The sequence below is a fragment of the Ictalurus furcatus genome, chromosome 5, assembly GCF_023375685.1.
Source record: "Ictalurus furcatus strain D&B chromosome 5, Billie_1.0, whole genome shotgun sequence".
In the NCBI taxonomy this organism is placed as follows: Eukaryota; Metazoa; Chordata; class Actinopteri; order Siluriformes; family Ictaluridae; genus Ictalurus; species Ictalurus furcatus.
In genome coordinates, this window is record NC_071259.1 from 7,941,864 (window position 1) to 7,966,366 (window position 24,503).

Sequence of the window (24,503 nt, forward strand, 5' to 3'; positions counted from 1 at the left end):
TGAGAACAGGTGCAGACAGTCATGTGATGTGGTCATGTGAGGTGCACTGTCTGATAGGAAATGTAGTCTCTATTCCCCTTTCCGGTATTTCCATGACAGAATCCCCCCTTTAACTCGCAGCTCCCGAAGCGCAAAATAAGTTTAGGTGGGGGTCCTGGACACACAGACCAGATGTTCCTAAGAATTTTCAAGTTCACTCGACTGTCATCCCTAACGGGGCCAGGAAGACATATTCTCCAGGGTACAGCTGCAGGGTGGTCTTTTCCATACTGTAGGGAGATGACACGATATCCCCAGTCTGGCTTGGGTGTGGAGCAACAGCTACCACGCAGCCAGCAGGGGCTCAAGGTGGAGCCCGTGGGTCTCAGGCTGGAGCTCTGGAGATGAGGTCAAGAATGTAACAGAGCCAAGTGGTGCTGAAAAAGAGAGGGGTTTATCAAGCCAGATTTAAAAACTAATACTTAAAAACTATTGTTGGTTTTTTTAGCAATGAACAACTGAACCATATATGCAAGTTACCTGCTTTGGGGTAAGTGGCAACAACAATGTCGTCTGGTTTAGCTTTGAAGTTCTGGACATGAAAACATGTCTCATAGACACACCATGGAAGTCAAAGAGCTTTGGATGCGACATATCCATCTGGAAGAGAGATCGCTGGAACATAGATATTTGTAGAGGGCTTCTACTAACTTGCTCAGGAATATACTGGTGCTGTGTATTACCAATGTTTTGTCCCCATATATGTCTATCCTTTATGTTTTAAGTATCTATTAAAATGGTCTTGATGTTGCACATTCACTGACTGTTGTATTTGTTTAGATTCCAGAGCTACAGTAAATCAGAAATGAACACCACACTCAAGCCAACATTCCTTTAATGTTTGCAGCTAAACTGCAGAGATATTTTATAAGAGCAGCAACCAGTCTGGCTTATGAATAGCAAATCCAAATATTCAACAGGCGGGTTTGTGTATATGACTCAACATGCTACCAAATATATAAATAGTATGACTCACTCTATGTATGCGACAACCTAATAATATCCCCTTGAAATTAGCATTAAACAGCAATAAACAATACCACAAATCTGAATTTTCACAGTGATGCAATACTTAATTCCTAAAAACATGTATAACTGAAGTATGCATGTGTACTTTACATGCTCAGATATACCAAATAAACAAATATTTAAACAGTTTGACTCACTCTTTAAAAGTGTTACATGACAGCCTTTTCCAACAGCGTTTCCCTCTTACAGATTTAGCTTTCTCAGAGCAAAGTTTACTTAGTCTCCACCCTCTCTCCCTTACTACTTTTACTGATTATATGACTGGGTCAGTGTGTTAGACGTTTTAATGAAATTTATTTTTACATAATTTCAAATCAAAACAAAACAGGCTTTTCATACTTTTTCCACACTATAATCCTGCATTCTTTTCTCCGAATCAGAATAAGATCAGTCCTTAGTCACATCATGAATGATCAAACAAACTAACCAACAAACACACACATAAATTATACTATGCAATGAAACATTTGAAAACTTTTTTTTTAAAAACCTTTTGAGCATGCATTAACTATATTCTTCTTAAAGGAGTTGTCAAACTACGAGATATTATTACAGGATTTAAAAGACTACTTTATTTGTGTGTTTTGTCTCCACTGACTCATTTATGCATTTTTCAATAATGCATGGCCCTTTCGCACACCCTTTTAGATTGTGTTGCTCTTTTTACTGTCACTCAGATTCTGTGTACAAGACTCTAAATTGTTGGTTATGAAAATGTCACATGCTGGAATGAAAGAGCCAAAGCCCAAAGTTTATTTGTCACTCAAATTCTGTGTACAAGACTCTAAATTATTGGTTATGAAAATGTCACATGCTGAAATGAGAGTGCCAAAGCCCAAAGTTAGTCAATTCTATTTATTACATAATCATGGCTTGGTCATTACCAGCATTGGAACTTTGGACCTCGGTCTTATTGCCTCTTTCATATAAACCCCTCTTTTTTCATTGTCTTCTACAGCAATATAAATGTTGTATGTTGGTGCATTAAAATAAAGCTTCCATTGAATTTACAAGCATGTACCTGTGTGACAAATGGAATTAAATATCTAATTTGAATTTATAAACTCAAATTATGTCAAATTGCTTGGAGAAAATTCACAGTTAAATAATGCCTAAATGTCTTCTTATCCGATAATGTTTATTTAACAAAAGAGCTGCAGAAATGTTCTGTAGACATTTAAAGAGTGAGAAAATCTAGGAAGCAGTGTTGCTTTGTACAAATCAGTATCCTAGAAAAATGAATTGTTCAAAAATATTATTCCTGTAAATTACAATTCTGAGGTCTCGTGATGTCCGAAATCTGTGTGCGGAACTGTAAAGTTGAGTTGTAGTGTTTGTCAAACTGATTATTTGTCAAACTGCTCATTCTGAGCTAACATTTCCTAGAGAAAATACAAAGCATATTATCAACGGTAATAATAATAATAATAATAATAATAATAATAATAATAATAACAATAATTGTAGGTCATATCCCCTACCTCAACAATACTTATGCATAAATAAGTGATTGTTTTATGCAATGTCACAATTTTATGTTTTATACAAGAGTAGCCTGTTTACATTAACATACTGATTGATTTGATTGATAACCCTGATTGATTTGTTGAATACATGGAGAAAGATGATTAAACATAAAGATTATGAATTGAGGTCGATTTAATACCACTGCCTATTAACGAATCATTGTTGCTTCAACTACATTTTCCTGATTTTCTCCAGAAACCACCCTAAATCTCTGTGCGGAACTGTAAAGTTGTGTTCTTCATTTTCTGCTTGTAGTGTTCATCAAACTGCTCATTCTGAGCCACAGTGAAGTGATTCTTCCAGTCACCGACTTTACCTGAAAATGTGTTGAGATCAGTGTTGGGTAAGTTACTCCAAAAAAGTAATCCACTACAGATTACTAATTACTACTTTAAAATTTGATTACATTACTGATTACTGCATGTAAAACATAATCATGGCGTATATACATTATTCCTCACATTGACTGTGTGAGCTAGCGTTTGGCAGAATTAAGAGCTGTCAGCCAGTAAGACATGAGTATTTCCACATATTTTCCTGTAAACCCTGTCTGATTGGTCTCACCTCCATTCACTGAAGATATAAAATCACAACACCGCTGTCTTCATTTACTGATGTTTAGTTACGTAGGACAAACCGCTCCAAATATGTAATGCGTTACATTACTGTATCAGAAAAAGTAATTCAAATACAGTAACGTGTTACAAAGTACACCCAACTCTGGCTGAGGTAATGAAGGCAAAGGCACAAGCACTAATCAGTTGACTCATCTTTTTTGTAAACTTACCTTTACGCAGGAATTGAGAGACACTGAAGTCTAGTGTTTGATCATCAGTGAGATTAGTCATAGGATTCGCCTTCATGACATCAAACTGAACACATTCTATGATTTTCTTCCTCTCTTCTTCAGATGTGGATAAACCAAGAAAGGAGCAAAGGTTTTTGAGCTCACGGCCAGTATCCTGAAAAACCAGTACAGTAAAAGATGCTAATAATTATTGCTAACAACATACAGTCCATTACAAAGTTATTGGAACAGCAAGGGTTAGGGTTAGGGTTAGATTCATTTGAGATCTAAAGATGAATATGAGAAGAGAGTTTAGAATTTCAGCTTTTATTTCCTGGTATTTATATGTAGATGTGTGACATAGGACATTGTACATTTTGTATCAGAACACCCAATGTGTAGGCGAGCAAAAATATTGGAACACTTGACTGACAGGTGTTTCTTGTTACCCAGGTGCGTCTTCGTAGGTTGATTGTTTAAACAATAAATAGTTCTGAACATCTACTCTTGGTTTTAGCCTTCAGTTTCACCTGTGAAGACCACACTTGTTAAAAAGGATAAGCCAACATGAAGATCAGAGAGCTGTCTATAGGAGAAAAGCAAGCCATTTTGAAGCTGTGAAAAGAGGGAAAATGAGTCAGAGGCATTGCACAAACATTGGGCATAACCAATACAACAATTTGGAATGTCCTGAAAAAGAAAGAAACCACTGGTGTATTGAGCAACAGACACTGAATGGGTCGGCCAAGGAAAACAACAACAGCTGATGACAGAAACATTGTGATAGCTGTGAAGAAAAACCCAAAAACAACAGTCAGTGACATCGCCAACAACCTCCACAAGGCAGGGGTGAAGGTGTCACAATCCATCGTTTGAAGACTTCAAGAGCAGAAATATAGAGGCCATACCACAAGATGCAAAAAATTTATCAGCGGCAAGAATTGGAAAGCCAGATTGGAATTCACAAAGAAATACAGAGATGAGCTGCAAAAGTTCTGGAACCAAGATTAACCTCTACCAAAGTGATGGAAAGGCCAAAGTGTGGAGAAAGAAAGGATCTGCTCATGATCCAAAACATACAAGCTCATCTGTTAACCATGGTAGAGGTAGTGTCATAGCTTGGGCTTGCATGGCTGCTTCTGGAACAGGTTCAGTAATATTGATTGATGATGTATCTCATGATGGTAGCATCAGAATGAATTCAGAAGTTTACAGGAACATTTTGTCTGCCAGTTTATAGAGAAATTCATCCAAATCTGTAAAACTTTATCATGCAACAAGACAATGATCCAAAACACACTGCCAACTCAACAAAGAACTTTATCAGGGGGAAAATTGGAAGGTTTTAGACTGACCAAGTCAATCGCCAGACACTAACATTTCATTTCCTGAAGAGGAGACTGAAGGAAGAAACCCCGTAAAACAAACAACTGAAAGAAGCTGAGGTAAAAGCCTGGAAAACCAACACAAAAGAAGGAACCAACAATTTGGTGATGTCATTGAGTCACAGGTTTGGTGCAGTTATTGCAAGCAAGGGATATGCAACCAAATATCAAGTATTGTTTAATTTAATTTACTTCTGTTCCTATACTTTTGTTTTAAACTTATAAAAATTAGTATAACCCACAATGTGGTTGAATTCTCTATCCTGATTTATTTATTATATTATGCATACATTATCATTTCACCTTATGAAATCTAATAATAAATTAAGTTAAAAAAAAAACATTATTTAACAAAGAAAACAATCCTTTTTAGGGTGGTAGCTGAAACTCCTTTTCACATCGAACTTTATTATAGCACTCAGTTGTTGATTATTTACCTATAATAGCAAATCCCATTGTGTTTTATTGCTTTCTTATAAGATGCAAAGTTAAATTAACAGGCACATAACAGGCAGTGGACAAAATAACAGCAACTTTAATTGACTTCTATTCCTATACTTTTGCTCACCTAAATATTGTCATGTTGCCACCTTGCTCATTGTTTTTCCAGTCTTCGCTTGTTTTTGTTTTGTTTTGTTATTAACGAATTTCTGCAGTTGCATCCCACTCCCTGGATTCCATGATATGTTTACTGTTTTTGTTGCATATTTTTCTCCTTTGCATTACTTCTGCACATTGTTTTATTTGGCACTGCTGAAAATCAAGTGGCTGGTTTCCTCTTATGTATTAAAATTTGCACTCAGGGTCTCACCTCCACCAGATCCTCATAGAACATGTAGTGGATTTTGGAGTACGTCTGTTTCTTTTCCCACCATCCACACACATGGTCATACCAGGAGCCGAACACCACTGTCCATACAATATAGAGATTATTAGTACACTGTGATGGAGTAGGGTTTTACTGACCATACACAGTACCTTTTCTCTCAATGCAGCAATTTTCAAAACTGTTCATAGTTCTGTTTGCATGTAGCTATAAAATGCCCAAACTGTGTAACCGAACTAAATTTAGAAAATTGACTTGTTACTATTCTTTAAACACACACACACACACACACACACACACACACACACACACACACACATGTCATATTCACTTATTCACTCACTCTTTCCATCTTTGAATCTTTGTAAGAAACTGTTCCAGTCTCCTGGCTCGGGTTGTATTCTCTCCATGCGGTCAAAGTGGAAATAGGAAACAACATTGTCCTTAGCATTGCGAGCAACATAAACTATCTGCAAACAGAAATAACAGAGCTTCTGTCACTAGTAGAAAATATTTTGCAAAAATTCATATATATATATATATATATATATATATATATATGTGTGTGTGTGTGTGTGTGTGTGTGTGTGTGTGTGTGTGTTATATATATATATATATATATATATATATATATATATATATATATATATATATATAAAACGTATGCATGCAGTTATTTAATTATAAATAATATAAAAATGTATGCATTAAGTACAATTTATTAGAATTTAACTATAATTTATAAACTTACTATAACCCACAACTTAGTTGAATTATCTATTCTGATTTGTTTATTATATTATGCATATGTTATCATTTCAACTTATGAAGTCTAATAATAAATGAAGTTTTAAAAAAACATGTTATTTAACAAAGAAAAGATATACACTACACATGCACCAATCAGCCTACCATGCATGTATTTGGACTTGGGGAGTGTCACGTAATGGACGTTAGGACGGATGCAATTGCAGATAGGCGCTTTATTAAAGAGAGGCAGGCAGACAAATCCAAAACGTGAATCAGTAGTGTGGTCAAAACAGGCAAAAGGTCAGGTGATTGGCAAACGGCATGAACTAGGCTAAACAAGAATCAAACATCGAGGTCGAGAACAGGATCAAAACTATGAGACAGGAAACTATGAACAAGGCTTGGTACATGGAAAGCTCACACAATACTTTGCACTGAACCATTAAATTTAGATACACAAGTGGTTTAAATATCAAACGTAATCAAGGATGAACACAAAACAGCTGAGACTAATGATGACCAATGACGATACAGGGGCAGAGACAGGACATAAACCATAAGAAAACACACATGTCTGAAGTAAACAAAGTCAATGTCACTGACAAACCCAGAAGTGCATGCTCACGCTTTGAGCTCGCGATTCGGGTTTCAGAGCACAACGCGTGCTCCAGCGCTTTGCGCGAGGCGAAATCCTGACAGGGAGGAAACCCCCGCAACAGGGAGAGAACATGCAAACTCTACACACACAGGGCCATGGTGGGAATCGAACCCCCAACCCAAATTTTATTTAATTTATTGTATAATTTAGGATATTTTATAGACCTATTTGGACAATGCTAAAGGATGCCTTGAAACCACATATCTGCTGCTAGTTGTCACATATGGTGAGGGATCTTTAATGGTATGGGCAGGTATCTTCTGGAATTCATTAGATCCACTGATTGCTTTGCATGGCTGTGTAACAGCCAATATTTTTATTAAATATATATTATATTTTACAGGACCGGATGCACCTTATGACGCAATCACTCTTTATTAGTGTTCCCGTATTCCAGGATGATAAAAGTATTTTTGATGAAAAGGGTTTTTTGATGAACACCAGGATAAATTCAAGAACCTTCCAATCACCAAATTAATACATTATTGAATCTTTATGGGAAGTTCAGGAGCACAGATTTTTAAAAAATATATATCTACCTTATTAATGCCTCAAACAATGGGAATTATTTCTTCTTAAAGCATGATTCAATATCCATTCTCAAACCATTCAGGACCTCTCTGACAGCATTGCAAGAAGGATTAAAGCTCTTTTGGAGCCAAAGGGTGGCCCTATTCCTTACTTAGGTCCTTGATATTAGTATATTGTTACAGTACATATTTACGTTATTTTCTCCACCCATGTATTACTAAGAACAGTTCACAATTCTGTTAAAGAGTACCCTGCAGTTCTGCTCCCAGAAGGACTTGGGTAGAAATTGAACAGGCAGATGAGTTTTGATGAGGCGAGGAGAGGTAGGCAGTGTATCTGCCATGTCTGTTCCTGTGGGAGTTAAAACAAAAACCATACAGAAGTGTGAAAAAGATTTAGGCACCCTATTTTTTTTTAAAAGTACAAACGTTATTATAGATTTTTATTTTATGACTTCTACATTATTGAGTCAGTACAAAAACCTTTCGATTCCCAAGCATTAGTTTTCCAACACATAATTAAATTTTACAGGAAAATGTTTGTATGTCAGTAAAGAAAGCAGCATATTAAGTGGTAAGAGACACTTTTCAGACAAAAAACATAGTGATGGCTGCTGGATTTTGCAGAAACATTTAATTTCATTATTTTTGAAGGCATCTTTGCTGTACGACTTTTGCCTTGTAGGCATTTGCCTAAGACTTTTGCACAGTACGGTATTTTTTCCAGAAAAAAAGACACCAGTAAGCTTTTTGTCTACGACGACCATTTCAAAAAAGACTACTTTTTTGCTTTGTAGGTAATGATTTATTTAGAAAATAAACTCTTGTATATTATACTGTTGAAGTTTCAATTCTGAAGGTTGATTAATTGTCCATAACAGCAGCTCTGACAATTGTACCAAAGGTAATTTTGGTGCAATTAACTTGATGGTTGCAACAGGTCTCAAAAAAGTTGGGACAGGGGCAACAAAAGGCTAGAAAAGAAAGTGTTACTAAAAAGAAAAAGATGGAGAAACATTTTGCAACTAATTAGGTTAATTGGCTACAGGTCAGTAACATGATAGGGTATAAAAAGAGTATCTTAGAGAGGCAGGATCTCTCAGAGGTAAAGATGAGATGAAATCTGGATGGAAGCATATGTTGCTCTAAAACCTGTTTATACCTTTCAGCATTGATGGTGCCTTTCCAGATGTGCAAGCTGCCCATTCCATAGGCACTAATGCACCCCCATACCATCAGAGATGCAGGCTTTTGAACTGAGCGCTGATAAAAAGCTGGATGGTCCCTCTCCTGTTTAGTCCTCTTTAGTTTAGAGGATGTGGTGTCGATGGTTTCCAAAAAGAATTTAAAATTTAGATTCGTCTGACCACAGAACAGTTTTTCACTTTGCCTCAGTCCATTTTATATGAGCTTTGGCCCAGAGAACACGGCTGCAGTTCTGGATCATGTTCACATATGGCTTCTTCTTTGCAGGACAGAGCATTTGTGGATGGCACGGTGAACTGTGTTCACAGACAATGGGTTCTGGAGGTGTTTCTGAGCCCATGCAGTGATTTCCATTACAGAATCAGGCCTGTTTTTAATGCAGTGCCTCCTGAGGGCCCGAAGATAACGGGCATGCGATATTGATTTTCACCCTTGTCCCTTGTGCAGAGAGATTTCTCCAGATTCTCAGAATCATTTGGTGATATTATGAACTTTAGATGATGAGATATTCATAGTCTGCGCAATTTTATGTTGAGGAACATTATTCTGAAATTGTTCCACAAATTGTAGACGCAGTTTTCGCAGATTGCTGAACCTCTGCCCATCTTTACTTCTGAAAGACTCCATCTCTCTAAGATACTCTTTTTATACCCAATCACATTACTGACCTGTTGCCAATTAACCTCCAGCTGTTTCTTTTTTGTAACACTTACTTTTCCAGCTTTTTGTTGCCCCATCCCAACTTTTTCGAGATGTGTTGCGGCCATCAAATTCAAAATCACCTTCTTTTTTTTTCCTTAAATAAATGTTGTACCTTAAAATGGTACATTTCCTCAGTTTAAACATTTGATATGTTTTCTATGTTCTATTTTGAATAACGTATGGGTGTATGAGATTTGCAAATCATTGCATTCTGTTTTTATTTACATTTTACACAGCCTCCCAACTTTTGTGGAATTGGGGTTGTAAATGGAATTGTAAATACATAATCGTTAATATAGTTAAGCTTTCAATACAGAGAAATTTGTTCAAGTTTATGAAAGGAATCTCCAGTGTCAGTGCTTTGTAACAGTCAATAAACATTTTCACCACAGGCAGTTCCTCAAGAGTTTTCTAACCCTAACCCTTACTTTTTGCACCTACTGGTTTCGTGGTAACTTGATGAGCCGTGTTATTTGTCTTAGTAACTTGAAGAGAGAGAAAATAAACTAATTTGTTTGATGGATGTTCGACAACATTAAAATGTAACCATAAATAATTACAAATATGATGCGTCATTCATTAATACAGTGGGTATAAAATATCTACACACCCCTGTTAAAATGGCAGGATAAATCAAACCAAGATCAATCATGTCAGAAATATTTCCACTTTTAATGTGATATAGCAATCAACAAAATTAAAATGAAAAAAAAAAAGAAATGTTTTGGGGGGAAAAAAAGAAAAAACTTAAATAACCTGGTTCCTGCATCCTTGCAAAAATGCTTGAGATCTATAAAATTGCAAGAGGATCTCCAGTGCACAGCCCTCTTCAAGTTATTCCACAGATTTTTATAGGATTTAGATCTGGGCTCCAACTGGGCCATTCCAAAACGATCTTCCTCTTTGAATTCATTTTTTACTTGGATTTGTGTGTTGGGTTGTTATCGTGCTGTAAGGTGAATTTTTTTGTTCATCTTCAGCTGTATAGCGGAGCCCTGCAGGTTTTGCACCAATCTAGATTGGTATTTGGGGCTGTTGTCGGAAATTTGGGATAAAATAAGATATAAAGTATATAAACTAATGGATAAAATATAGATAATTAATATTGAAGAGTCAAGTGAAATCTTAAAAGATAAAAACAGTTGGCTTTTGACAGTAGACAGTGTGGTGGTTGTGTAAGAGCATACCAGCACAAGTATGAGAAAGTTCCGACAGTTGACATTAAACGATTTGGTGGTTGCATAGGAAGATCTGATAGGTGGACTGTTGAAGAGGGAAGTATCCAGGCGCAGGTGAAAAGTTCACACACGTACAGAGGAAATTTAGGTTAAGAATACAACAGTTTGTTGTCTCATACAGGAACTGACCAGTACTTACCAGATATTTAATGTTAAGATAATAAGTTTTATTAGTGTGATAAGTTTTCTTCTTGTCCTTTTGTCAGTTTTGGAGGGGCTTCCTGTTTTTTGTAATGTCACCGTGCTGCCCCATTTTTTTCACTTGGATGGCCTTCACTGTGTTCCATGGTACATCAAATGTTTTGGAAATTCCTTTGTATTTTTTTTTCACTTTTTCTAATCGGTAGCTTTTGACAATAAGATTCCCTACACTGTAAGTCAGATGAAACCAAGATGTCAACAAAATCCTACAGAAACAGCTGATCTTTATTTGGGGTTAATCAGAATCACTTAGTTGATGACAGGTGTATGATCATTTTTTTCCTCCCCAATTTGCTCCCTATTTTAGTCTTGGCCAATTCCCACCAGTTAGCTCTACCCTATCATATGGCAGATACCAATCAGGGAGGGTGAAGGCTATCACGTACCTCTTCTGAGATACAGCAAAATACATAATTTCGAACTGCTGCTCATGCTGCATCACAGGGCAGTGTAACTCACTCAGAGGAAAGTGCTATCTACCCCCTTCCACATGCATGAACTCACTTGGCTAGTGTCACTGTGAAACAAAGTACCCCACACTGCCCTCCCTTAAAGCCAGTTTCACTCTGTTGGGTCCTGCTCACACCTGGAATTAACCTGCATCCTGAGTGATCTGATCATAAGTACATAGCACTATGGATGGCTGTGGCATCGTCAGGATTTGAATTGGCAGTACCCAGACAACAGTTTATTTTTTCCAACAATGTTTCAGTTTGTTTTTGACTTGAATTTTGTTGGATGCTATATAACATTAAATGTGGGAAAAAAGAGCTGCCATGATTTTTTATTTATTTTTTTTACATCAAAAAACCCTGCATTTCTAACAGGGGTGTATAGACTTTTTATCCACAATGAACATAAAAAAAATTAATTGATGGCAAATTGCTTTGGTATAAGAGGAAATAAAATACTTTGGGGCATGCTGTTACTGGGAAATAATCAAGTTCTGGGTGGTAACAGTAAACCAACATTGATTGTTTCTATAACTGCACACCCTATTGTGTTTTATTCTTTACTGTTTTGATAAATGTCAGTGACACTCGTGTAATGACAGTGAAATTGTTAAGATGTCTTGGTGGAGACATTCTGACCTGTAGGATAGGGTGGATAGATCAACTCTAAAAATGGCACTCTCTCATAGATTGGGAGAGATTTTTCACGCTCAGGACACGTCTGATGAAAATACAGTAGGTCAAGAATGTAGCAGAGCCAAGTGGTGCCTGAAAAAGAGAGGGGTTGAAAAAGAAAATCAGATTTAAAAACTAAAATTTAAAAAGTGTTTTTTTAGCACTGAGCAACTGAACCATTTTCTACATTTCTGCATAAATATGACCTAAAACATCATCAGATTATATTGAAGAAAATGATCCAATATTACATATCTGTGAGTGGCAAAAGTATGTGAACCTTTGCTTTCAGTATCTGGTGTGACTCGTTTGTGAAGTAATAACTGCAACTAAACATTTCCGGTAACTGTTGATCAGTCCTGCACATCGGCTTGGAGGAATTTTAGTCCATTCCTCAGTACAGAACAGCTTCAACTCTGAGGTGTTGGTGGGTATCTATTCAATTAAGTTCAGGACATTGACTTGACCATTCCAAAACATTAACTTTATTCTTCTTTAACCATTCTTTGGTAGACTGACTTGTGTGCTTGTGTGGGACTTGCTGCATGACCCACTTTCTCTTGAGATTCAGTTCATGGGCAAATGTCTTGACATTTTCCTTTAGAATTTGCTGATATAATTCAGAATTGATTGTTCCATCAATGATAGCAAGCCGCCCTGTCCCAGATGCAGCAAAACAGCCCATGATATTACTACCAGTGTGTTTCACAGATAGGATAAGGTTCATATGCTGGAAAGCAGTGTTTTCCTTTCTCCAAACATAACACTTCTCATTTAAACCAAAAATTCTAGTTTGGTCTCATCCATCCACAAAACATTTTTTCAATAGCCTTCTTGCTTGTCGATATCATCTTTAGCAAACTACAGACAGGCAGCAATGTTCTTTTGGAGAGCAGTGACTTTCTCCTTGCAACCTAGCCATGCACACCATTGTTGTTCAGTGTTCTCCTGATGGTGGACTCATGAACATTAACATTAGCCAATGTGAGAGAGGCTTTTAGTTGCTTAGAAGTTAAATTGGGTTCCTCTGTAACCTCACAGACTATTACAAGTCTTGCTATTGGAGTGATCTTTGTTGGTCAACCACTCCTGGCTAAGGCAACAATGGTCATGAAATCCCTAAAAAATTTTTTACACAATCTGACTGTGGATTGGTGGAGTCCAAACTCTTAAGAGATAGTTTTATAACTTTTGATGATCATCAACAACTCTTTTTCTGAGGTCCTGAGAAAGCTCCTTTGTTCATGTCATGATAAACTTCCACAAACATGTGTTGTGAAGATCAGACTTTAATAGATCCCTGTTCTTTAACTGAAATAGGATGCTCACTCACACCTGATTGTCATCCCATTGATCGAAAACACCTGACTCAGATTAAACTGCTAATTCTACAGGTTCATACACTTTTGCCACTCATGGATATGTAATATTGGATCATTTTTCTCAATAAATAAATGACCAAGTATAAAAAAGTATGAAAAATGTTTTGCTCATTTATTTAATTGGGTTCTCTGTGTCTACTTTTAGGATGTGTGTGAAAATATGATGATATTTTAGGTCATATTTATGGAGAAATGTAGAAAATTATTAAGGATTCACAAGCTTTCAAGCACCACTGTATGCACGTTACCTGCTTTGGGATAAGTGGCAACAACAATATCATCGGGTTTAGCTTTGAAGTTATGGACTTTGTCCCAGTTGTCCGTGAAAACATGTGTCATAGACACACCATGGAAGTCAAACAGCTTTGGACGCGACAGATCCATCTAAGAGAGAAATCGTTGGAACATAGATATTTGTAGAGGGCTTGTACTAACTTGCTCAGGAATACACCGGTACTCTGTATTTCCAACCTTTTGTCCCCATATATGACTGTCCTTTATGTTATGTTTTAAGTATCTATTAAAATGGTCTTGATGTTGCACATTCACTGACTGTTGTATTTGTTTAGTTTCTAGAGCTACAGTAAATCGGAAATGAACACCACACTCAAGCCAACATTCCTTTAATGTTTGCAGCTAAACTGCAGAGATATTTTATAAGAGCAGCAACCAGTCTGGCTTATGAATAGCAAATCCAAATATTCAACAGGCGGGTTTGTGTATATGACTCAACATGCTACCAAATATATAAATAGTATGACTCACTCTATGTATGCGACAACCTAATAATATCCCCTTGAAATTAGCATTAAACAGTACTAAACAATATCACAAATATGATTTTTTACAGTGATCCAGTACTGAATTCCTAAAAACATGTATAACTGAAGTATGCATGTGTACTTTACATGCTCAAATATACCAAATAAACAAATATTTAAACAGTTTGACTCACTCTTTAAAAGTGTTACGTGACAGCCTTTTCCAACAGCGTTTCCTTCTTACAGATTTAGCTTTCTCAGAGCAAAGTTTACTTAGTCTCCACCCTCTCTCCCTTACTACTGTTATTGCTTATATGACTGGGTCAGTGTGTTTCATTACTTCCCTTCAAACTTCTTTGAGACTAGGCATAATCTATGCAGAAGACAAAGTTAATCAAATATATAGTTTTTTGGGAACATTTTGATTTGTAAGATATTTAATAGGAAATTTTGGATTGTCATATGTAATGTTGTAGGTACTTTAACAAGTGAGAAAAGGGGACGCAGGAAGCTGCATAAACGAAAGAACATTTCATTTGTCTCAATTCTTCTTTCCACTGAGGAATAAAACAGTTTTAATGAACTTTATCTTTACATAATTTCAAATCAAAACAAAACAGGCTTTTCATACTTTTTCCACAATATAATACTGCATTCTTTTCTCTGAATCAGAATAAGATCAGTCCTTAGTCACATCATGAATGATCAAACAAACTAACCAACAAACACACACATAAATTATACTATGCAATTAAACATTTCAAAACATTAAAAAAAACTTTTTGAGCATGCCTTAACTATATTCTTCTGAAAGGAGTTGTCAAACTGCAATATATTATTACAGGATTTACAAGACTACTTTATTTGAGTATTTTGGTATTGATATTGTTGATATTATTATGATGGTCCTTTCGCCCACCCTTTGAGATTTTTTCTGTGTACAAGACTCTAAATTGTTGGTTATGAAAATGTCACATGCAGGAATGGCCACCTGAGAGAGCCAAAGCCCAAAGTTAGTCAATTTTATTTATTATATAATCATGGCTTGGTCATTACCAACTCCGGAACTTTGGACCTGGGTCTTATCGCCTCTTTCATATAAACCCCTCTTTTTTGTTGTCTTCTAAAGCAATATCAATTTTGTCTGTTGGTGCATTAAAATAAAGCATCCATTGAATTTACAAGCATTGTACTGTACCTATCTGACAAATGGTATTAAATATATAATTCTGAATGTATAAACTCGATATTTCAAATTGCTTGGAGAAAATTTAATATTTGCATATTCACAGTTAAATACTGCCTAAATGTCTTTTTTATCTGAAAGAGCTACAGAAATATTCTGTAGACATTTAAAGAGTGAGAAAGTCTAGCATTGTATTTGCATTTGTAGCAAACAATGTAAACTAGTAGTAATTTTTATACAAATCAGTGTCGTAGCAAAATTTATTGTTAAAAAATATTATTTCTTACAATATGCGCAGTTCACAACTTAAAATGCAGGCAGAATGGACTGAAATTAATCACCATGTAAATTACAATTCTCAGGTCTCATGATGTCCTAAATCTCTGTGCGGAACTTTAAAGTCGAGTTCTTCATCTTCTGTTTATAGTGTTTGTCAAACTGCTCATTCTGAGCCACGGTGAAGTGATTCTTCCAATCTCCAACTTTACCTGGAGAAAATAAAATGTATGGAGACAGAGAGAAACATCAGACTATAGAAATTACAAACCAAATTATCAAGAGCTATCATCATGTTAAGAGTTACCAAGACTTTTCACTTGCATTCCTTTTTTGACCACACACCATAGGTATATAAGTCACAGTGGTGTATAATAAATTATACATTTAGTAGTTAGCCCACCAGGCAAGTGAAAGCTCTAACGTGCAGCCCATTTCCATGTTTGGCTAGCTAGTTACATGCATTAATGCAAACACAAATAGAGTATATGAATTCCTGCATAGGGGACAGCTCGGCCATAGTCATTACTACTACTGTAGAATCAGGAAGTCATCATTCACGTTTTTCAATATTCAAAGAAATCAGTGGATTAGGATCAGGCAGGCATGTGCTTATAGAAACTTTAGATACAGTATCTCACAAAAGTGAGTACACCCCTCACATTTTTGTAAATATTTGATTATATCTTTTCATGTGACAACACTGAAGAAATGACACTTTGCTACAATGTAAAGTAGTGAGTGTACAGCTTGTGTAACAGTGTAAATTTGCTGTCCCCTCAAAATAACTCAACACACAGCCATTAATGTCTCAACCGCTGGCAACAAAAGTGAGTACATCCCTAAGTGAAAATGTCCAAATTCGGCCCAAAGTGTCAATATTTTGTGTGGAAACCATTATTTTCCAGCACTGCCTTAACCCTCTTGGGCATGGAGTTCACCAGAGCTTCACAGGTTGCCACTGGAGTTCTCTTCCACTCCTCCATGATGACATCACGAAGCTGGTGAATGTTAGAGATCTTGTGCTCCTCCAACTTCCGTTTAAGGAATGCCCCACAGATGCTCAAGAGGGTTTAGGTCTGGAGACATGCTTGGCCAGTCCATCACCTTCACCCTCAGCTTCTTTAGCAAGGCAGTGGTCATCTTGGAGGTGTGTTTGGGGTCGTTATCATGCTGGAATAATGCATACTGATCATGCTCTGCTTCAGTATGTCACAGTACATGTTGGCATTCATGGTTCCCTCAATGAACTGTAGCTCCCCAGTGCTGGCAGCACTCATGCAGCCCCAGACCATGACACTCCCACCACCATGCTTGACTGTAGGCAAGACACACTTGTCTTTGTAGTCCTCACCTGGTTGCCACCAAACACGCTTGACACCATCTGAAACAAATAAGTTTATCTTGGTCTCATAATCCATGTCCTTAGTCTGCTTGTCTTCAGCAAACTGTTTGCAGTATTTCTTGTGCATCAGCTTTAGAAGAGGCTTCCTTCTGGGACGACAGCCATGCAGACCAATTTGATGCAGTGTGCGGCGTATGGTCTGAGCACTGACAGGCTGACCCCCCACCCCTTCAACCTCTGCAGCAATGCTGGCAGCACTCATACGTCTATTCATTGAGGGAACCATAAATGCCAACATGTACTGTGACATACTGAAGCAGAGCATGATAAGTATGCAGTATTCCAGCATGATAACGACCCCAAACACACCTCCAAGACGACCACTGCCTTGCTAAAGAAGCTGAGGGTGAAGGTGATGGACTGACCTAAACCCTATTGAGCATCTGTGGGGCATCCTCAAACGGAAGGTGGAGGAGCACAAGTTCTCTAATAACCACCAGCTCCGTGATGTTGTAATGGAGTAGTGGAAGAGGACTCCAGTGGCAACCTGTGAAGATCTGGTGAACTCTATGCCCAAGAGGGTTAAGGCAGTGTTTGAAAATAATGGTGGACACACAAAATATTGACACTTTGGGCCCAATTTGGACATTTTCACTTAGGGGTGTACTCACTTTTGTTGCCAGCGGTTTAGACATTAATGGCTGTGTGTTGAGTTATTTTGAGGTGACAGCAAATTTACACTGTTACACATGCTGTACACTCACTACTTTACATTGTAGCAAAGTGTCATTTCTTCAGTGTTGTCACATGAAAAGTTATAATCAAATATTTACAAAAATGTGAGGGGTGTACTCACTTTTGTGAGATACTGTATGTAATGTGCAGAACAGGTCAGACTGTTGTCCAGATATTAAATGTTAACATTCCATAGAGCTTTATTGCATGTTAACCTTTGCGCATAAATGGTGAGATCGTAAAATCCATGACTGAGGCTGTAGAGTAGTTGGTCATCTTGTTTTGCTTCATGACATCAAAGTGGACATTTTTTATAATTCTCTGTCTCTCTTCTGTTGGTGTAGATAAGCCAAGGAAAGAGCACAGCTGCTCCACCTCACGATCAGTGCTCTAAACAAGAGAAGAATGACTTACTGTGATCAGAGCTCAAACAATATTAAGCATCATACAAAAGCTGTGCTGCATGGGACTGGTCTAAACAATTTGTGCACCGTGACAGTTATCAATAACAATTATTCACAAAATGGTTTCAAGATATCTGTACAATGCACTCTATCGACAAGTTATTGCACTTTCCTTACCTCCACCATATCCTCAAAGAACATGTAGTGAAGATTGGAGTAGGTCTGCTTCTTCTCCCAGTAACCACACACATGATCATACCAAGGTCCAAACACAGCTAAAAGGCCAAAGAAAAAATATTATATGTTGAGTTAAAACTGATAATTAATACTGGTGTCACTAAACCACATCTCCAATGATCTCATTTGATTTAGTAACTGCCTTACTTTTTCCATCCATGAACGTCTGTAGATAATTGTTCCAGTCTCCTGGATCAGGTTGTACTTCATTCATACGATCAAAATGGAAATAAGACACAGCATTGTCTTTGGCATTGCGAGCTACATAGACGACCTAGAGAGGACCACAGACATTGACAAACTGGAACACACTATACAGAGCTAAATACACAGTATGTGCTGAATGTCAAATCTTTCATTCATTCTTTGATTTTGAGGATAGACTGACAGAGGTAAACAGAGATCTTCCCCCACAAACTGAGCTCCTGCTTCACCACCACAGACGACTTAAAACAACTGTGACAGTACTGCTGCTGACCTGACCCACTTGTCAATCTCATGCTTACATTTCCATCACTCATGAATAAGTTCGCAAGATACTTAAAGTCCTCTGCCTGGGGCATGGTCTCTCCCCTCACCTGAAGGGAGCATCCCACCCTTTTCTGGAAGAGGGCCATTACCTCGAACTTGGAGGTGCTGAGTTTCAACCCAGCTGCTTCAAACTCAGCAGCAAAATGTTTGAATGTGTGCTGGAGGTCTGGTGTGGATGGTTTAAGGATTTCCTCAAAGTACTCCTTCCATCTCTCAACAATAACCCCAGTAGAGGTTAACACTTCCCTGCAGTTGTTTAGTACAGTTTGGGCATGATCTTGTTTTCCTCTCGTGAGGCACTGAATAGTTTGCCAGAACATCTTTGGGCCCACCTTTTTCCGTGGCTACTTTAAACTTCTCCCATGTACAAGCTTTCAATTCTGTAACTGCTTTTGCTGCAACCTGGCTCTCATGTACCTTTCACTTGAATCATTAGTCCACCCTGAGCATTCCTTGAAAGGCCTCCTCATTGAATTTCATGGCCTTCACCACTGGAGTAGACTTGCACATCCTATGGTTAATGCTAGTATAGGCACCAATAACCTTCTGGCCTCACCTTCTTGCAGCTTCTATTTAGACTCAATGTCCCAGAGCTAACTTGGTACCTGGGAGAAGTCCTTTCTGAGCTGAGAGTTGAAATCCTGGATTGCTCTAATAGGTTTACAAGGTAAATCTAGCTGTTGCTCTTACTGCCAAGTGGTGATTAGTTGACTGGTCTGCCTCTCTTTTCACCCATTTGCCCAAAACATATGGCTTCAAGTCTGATACAATTACAAAATCAATTACTGACCTCTGGCCCAAGGTGTTCTCATACCAAGTACACTTATGAGCAACAAAATGTTTGTTATTGACAATCAGTGACTTGCACAGAAGTCCAAAATCATTTTCCCCACTCACATTCAGATCTGGTAGGCTGTTCCTCCCAATCATGCCCCTCCAAATATCACTATCTTACGAACATGTCCAGTAGCCCAGGAGCTCTATGGAGTCAGTAGGAGGTACACCTTTAAGCACTTGTTCCACCTTCTCCAAGAAGGCTGAATACTCCAAACTCCTATTTGGTGCATATGCACATACAACAGTCAGAGTTTTCCATCCTGAGAATCAAAATTTCATCAAAGCAACCCTTTTGTCCACTGGAGAAAATGCCAACTGTGAGGGCTTAAACCTTGAGACTGGTTATTAAGTATAATCTTTTCTCTGACCTGTTCCCTCAAATATGTTCACCAAGGGTGTTCCAGATATAGTTCTGAGTGACATAGTTCTGAGGATCACTGTAGTACACAAGCCACTTCAACATGATGATGATCCAAGAAGGCTTTTTTCAATCTTGTGTACTATTTGTAAGGTAGCAAAACTTTTGAAATCTTTAAATCAGTCTATTAACTGGGTGTATTCCCTTATTGAACAAAATAAAGAAAACTGTACTACATAGATCTGTAGACTCATTATTTTAAAAGTGTAATAATACGTTGTTTACTTAAGAACACAACTCAAGTTAAAACCCATATAATACTACATGACACAGTTTGTTTAAGTGAAAACCCAAAAACATAAATGGGCTGCAGATGTTCAAAACAATGCAGGTGAAGATCAGACACCAAAAAAGGGACTGTAGTGTGTTACAAATTCCCTCATTCCCCTCCCCTAGCACATTTCTTAGCACAGTGAGTACTGCATGTGTTTTTATGTTTGATGTGTTTTTGTTTTGGCTTCAGTCCTGTCTTTGCCCCTGTCTTGCCATTGGGCAATTTTCTAAATGTGTATATCTGTTCTTAGTTTTGTCCTTGATTAGTTTATCGATTTATACTCTCATCTTCCTTTGTCTTGTGGCAAAGTCTCAACCTTGTTTATATGCATTTCCACTACTGATTCTGATGTTTGGAAAGCCCTTAATAAGGAATGAGTACACTGAATTTACACACTTGCAATCATGTTACATAGTGCATCACTTTTCTGGTTTAATTTACAAATCATTTCAAGATTATTTAAAACTTGATCACTTAGCACATACAGACATCCCTGAATGCCTGAATCCTTGGATGCCGAGAGTGAAGCACTAGAAGAGCGGGGAAGTGGCCAGATCTGACTTCATTTTCTTCCACTCCTGCACGGCCTCAAGTCTCTGCCACAATCTCTGTCTGCTGCTGTCTTAGTCAAGTGTTTCTATTCCTGTCTTATTTCATGTCTATTTAACATCTTTGATCTGGTCCTTACCACTGTCTCTACTTTGGACCGTTTCAGCACTCATGCATACATAGACTGTTAACTCTCTGACGCTTGACTTGTTACACGTGATATATTTGTTTTAGAAATAACTGACTTGGGTAGAAAATACACATTTTCCACAATATTACTTCATTTAAATACACACAGATATCAATAAATATAATTTCATTCAACAGTAAAATTATTGTGGTGATGAGGACATCAGAAGTATTCCATTTCCTATAGATCTTGTGTGAATCCTAACCAAACACTACATTTCACCATTAAAAATACAATTAAAGACCATAGACTGAAGAAGTCCCACATACTGTACCCTGCAGTTCTGTTCCCAGAAGGACTTGGGCACCAACTGAACAGGTAGATGAGTTTTGATGAGTCGTGGGGTTGTGGGTAGATTATTTGCTAGTTCAACCCCTGTACAAAGAAGAAAAACATCAATACAAATTTAGTGTTAGCATCATGGTTTATGGACAAGTTTCACTGCACATAACTGTAAAGTTTAGGATGAAGCTGGTGATTACCACATCAATCTATTTTACTGGAGTAAGCATGGCTACTGACCTGTAGGTGTCTCAGGAATAACCGCCTCAAGGAAAGGCACTCGCAAGTAGATGGGTATTGAGGACTGACGCTCTGGTGCTGTATTGCCAAAATAAATTAGGTCCAAGATGTAGGAAACCCAGGTGGTGCCTGGTGGAAGAAAATTGGAGAGAAAGAGGGCTCAAGTTATCAACTCAGCACAAGTACTTTGCTCAAAGCAGAAAATGATCCAGGTTTTCCAGGTGATAAGCAAATGAATAAATTGATATGATGTCCCACAGAGAATGAACTAGCCATAACATCACAGTCTATTTAATATATTTCATTCAGAATTAGCCATATGAACACTTCACAGAGTTGATCCAGAACACATTATCCAGTTGATAAGAAAATTAATAAGTTGATTAAATTAATATATTTTTGTATTTTGTGCCCAATAACATACCTTTTATTCAGAATGACCCATATGAACATTCTTGATTAAACTGCTCTAAAATACACAGAATACCTGCTTTGGGGTAAGTAGCCACGAGGATGTCGTCTGGTCTTGCCTGGAAGTTCTGAACATTTTCCCAATCATCAGTGAAGAAATGGGTCATAGAGATGCCTTTGAATTCAAACAATTCTGGTTGACTGGTCAACTTCATCTGTAGTATTAAACATTATTGTTAACTTAGACAAACAACCTAACTTTAACTCATTTTCTATTTTAAAAAGTTAAAACATTATTGCAGTTCTGCTGAAACAGCAATACATTTAATTTGCATGTAGAATTAATTAATGCAAAGTTTGCCAGCACACATTTATTTAATTATAATGAATATGATAAATAATTAGAATTTACGAACTAGTTCATGCAGCGACAAGATCTAGAGCCACTGATTCATAAAACTTTTACAGAAGCAAATTTAGATGTTTGTTGTCTTTTGGTATTTGATTGAAAATTCACAAAGTTAGTTTGAAAGATGGATTTCACTGGAATGCCAGTGCAAAAAACGAAGATAATTGGTTGAAATATTTGTAAAATTCTGCTCACTGCCCACAATGAAGTCTTGAACCTCTATTAGGTTTTTAATAGACATTATGCATATTATCAATATAATATTCTATACTATATTATACTATATTATACTATTGTATAATATAATATAATATAATGTAATATAATATAATTCCCCAAAACTTTCAAATATTATTTTCAGCTGACTCACCGAAGAAAAATCCAATCCTTCCATGATGAAATGAGAAATTGTTCTTTGTTTTGTAATTTTGTCTTTCTGTCATTCACGTGCTACTTTCCCTCAAAATCTTTGATGGTTGACACGCTTCCCTTACACTACTCTTGTACTTATCACAGCTGACCTATTTGTCTAGCTCCCTTTCTTGCACTTGATTATTAAACCACCCAAAGCCCTCCACTCTTTCATGAGCAACCCTGGCTCTACTTCAGTAAAAAGTTTCATTGGTGGGATTGTGCCGTATTGAAAATTATTAGACTGCATTCCTTATTGAGCCATTAAGGGACATGATTTGTCCCGTATTTTCATAGACATTGTTCTCTACATACACTAAGTCTTTACAGTGAGAATAATGTAAAAATGTATTTTTACACATTAAAGGCGGCAACCCGAGCTGGAGTAAACAGTCTTGTATAAAATGAGGCATTTCCTTTGTCTCCCTAGAAGGCATGAATTCATTCTAATATGAAAAAAGTAGTTGAATAACTACAGGATTTTTTTTCCATGAATACCTAAATTCATGTGTAATTTACAAATACATTTCTTCTAATCCAGCTTGCTAAATGAGGTCCAGTGGCTCAGCTGTCCTCGACCCAGTCCCACAGTGGAAAGGGACCATCACAGGGCCATTGCTGTGTGCTGGTCTGTAAGCTGAAGAAATTTATTAGGGGTGCTCATAACAGCTAACAAATTTATGATGCCAAAACAATAATATTTCAAGCTTGGTATAAAAATTATTATTGAGGCTTGCCCTTGTCCTTTGAGCAAATGTATTTCTGTTCATAGCAGTTGAGGGACTTTGAGTTTGACTGTATTTAATAACATAATTGTTTAGTCTCACTGAAATCCACAGCAATTTAGGAAGCTTAAATAGTCTAAACTGGAAATAAAGCATGCATTGTTTCTTTTTTTTTTTTTTTTAACAAAGCCCGCTTGAATACGGCTGCTGATTTCTGAAATATTCCAATTCCAAATCCTATTTAACAAATCCATTACTAATGACTCTTCATTCCTGGGCCAAGTGTAGTGTGTTTGTTACGTCACAGCACTCCGTGGACTCTCCCAACAACCTCCACGACCTACATGTGACCTGATCACGTTTTTGCCACGTTTTGTCCAGCCCAGGGTTTTTAAAAGTTTGGAAATTATTGCTAGTTTTTATTTTTATTTCGTTTTGTATTTTGGTTTTCAATTTCTGTTTCGTTTCAGTTAGTTTTCATGGTGCATATATAGTTTTGATTTCATTTTTATCTTTTGAAAATCATTACTTTTAGTTTGTATTTAGTTTCAGTATCGTTTCATTTTTAATTTTACCAGTAGCCAAAAAATAAAATTTTCGCCTGTTTTGGGGGTGCCCTTGTTCAGCATGGAATTTATTTGCGATGTCACACTTCACAGTAGGGGTTAATGGCTCATTTAAAAGTAGACACTCAAAGTAGACACTCATTAATAATTAGCAGTTTTTCATAAGTATTTCTGTTTTTACCTAGCCACCTAAGGGCAATATATTTAGAAGAAAAAAAAAATCAGTTGTTTTTTTCCACACAAATGTTTGATTCTTCCAAGTAAATTGTGAGATCAAGCCCATTCCTGCTCTCTGAGATGCCCCTAGTACTTGCCCATAAGCATCCAAA

The 24,503-nt window shown here is 37.1% G+C and overlaps 2 protein-coding genes across 3 annotated transcripts in view; both read right to left on the minus strand.

The window, feature by feature from the left end:
- The window catches only part of LOC128607595 (cytosolic sulfotransferase 2-like), a 15,631-nt gene extending 732 nt beyond the window's left edge, over positions 1-14,899 (minus strand). The window contains exons 1-9 of the mRNA XM_053624573.1: positions 14,343-14,899; positions 13,636-13,771; positions 11,970-12,098; positions 7,783-7,883; positions 5,937-6,063; positions 5,579-5,676; positions 3,383-3,557; positions 520-2,911; positions 1-416 (exon numbers count right to left, since the gene is read on the minus strand). The exon at positions 1-416 is cut by the window's left edge and continues 732 nt beyond it. Coding sequence (XP_053480548.1) covers positions 2,799-2,911; positions 3,383-3,557; positions 5,579-5,676; positions 5,937-6,063; positions 7,783-7,883; positions 11,970-12,098; positions 13,636-13,771 — 879 coding nt within the window. The 5' untranslated portion in view covers positions 14,343-14,899 and the 3' untranslated portion in view covers positions 1-416; positions 520-2,798. The remainder of the gene's footprint in view (positions 417-519; positions 2,912-3,382; positions 3,558-5,578; positions 5,677-5,936; positions 6,064-7,782; positions 7,884-11,969; positions 12,099-13,635; positions 13,772-14,342) is intronic.
- Positions 14,900-15,709: 810 nt separating this feature from the next.
- Positions 15,710-22,866, minus strand: LOC128607596 (cytosolic sulfotransferase 3-like). 2 transcript variants are annotated; one of them, XM_053624575.1, is made up of 8 exons: positions 22,843-22,866; positions 22,140-22,272; positions 21,653-21,781; positions 21,405-21,505; positions 18,479-18,605; positions 18,272-18,369; positions 17,906-18,080; positions 15,710-15,822 (listed from the first exon to the last, which is right to left on the minus strand). In XM_053624575.1, exons 1-8 carry the CDS (start codon positions 22,864-22,866, stop codon positions 15,710-15,712), a joined length of 900 nt encoding a protein of 299 aa, XP_053480550.1. The 2 variants fall into 2 exon arrangements, with proteins under 2 accessions (XP_053480550.1, XP_053480549.1); XM_053624574.1 differs by having other exon boundaries at positions 22,140-22,278.
- Positions 22,867-24,503: the final 1,637 nt, after the last annotated feature.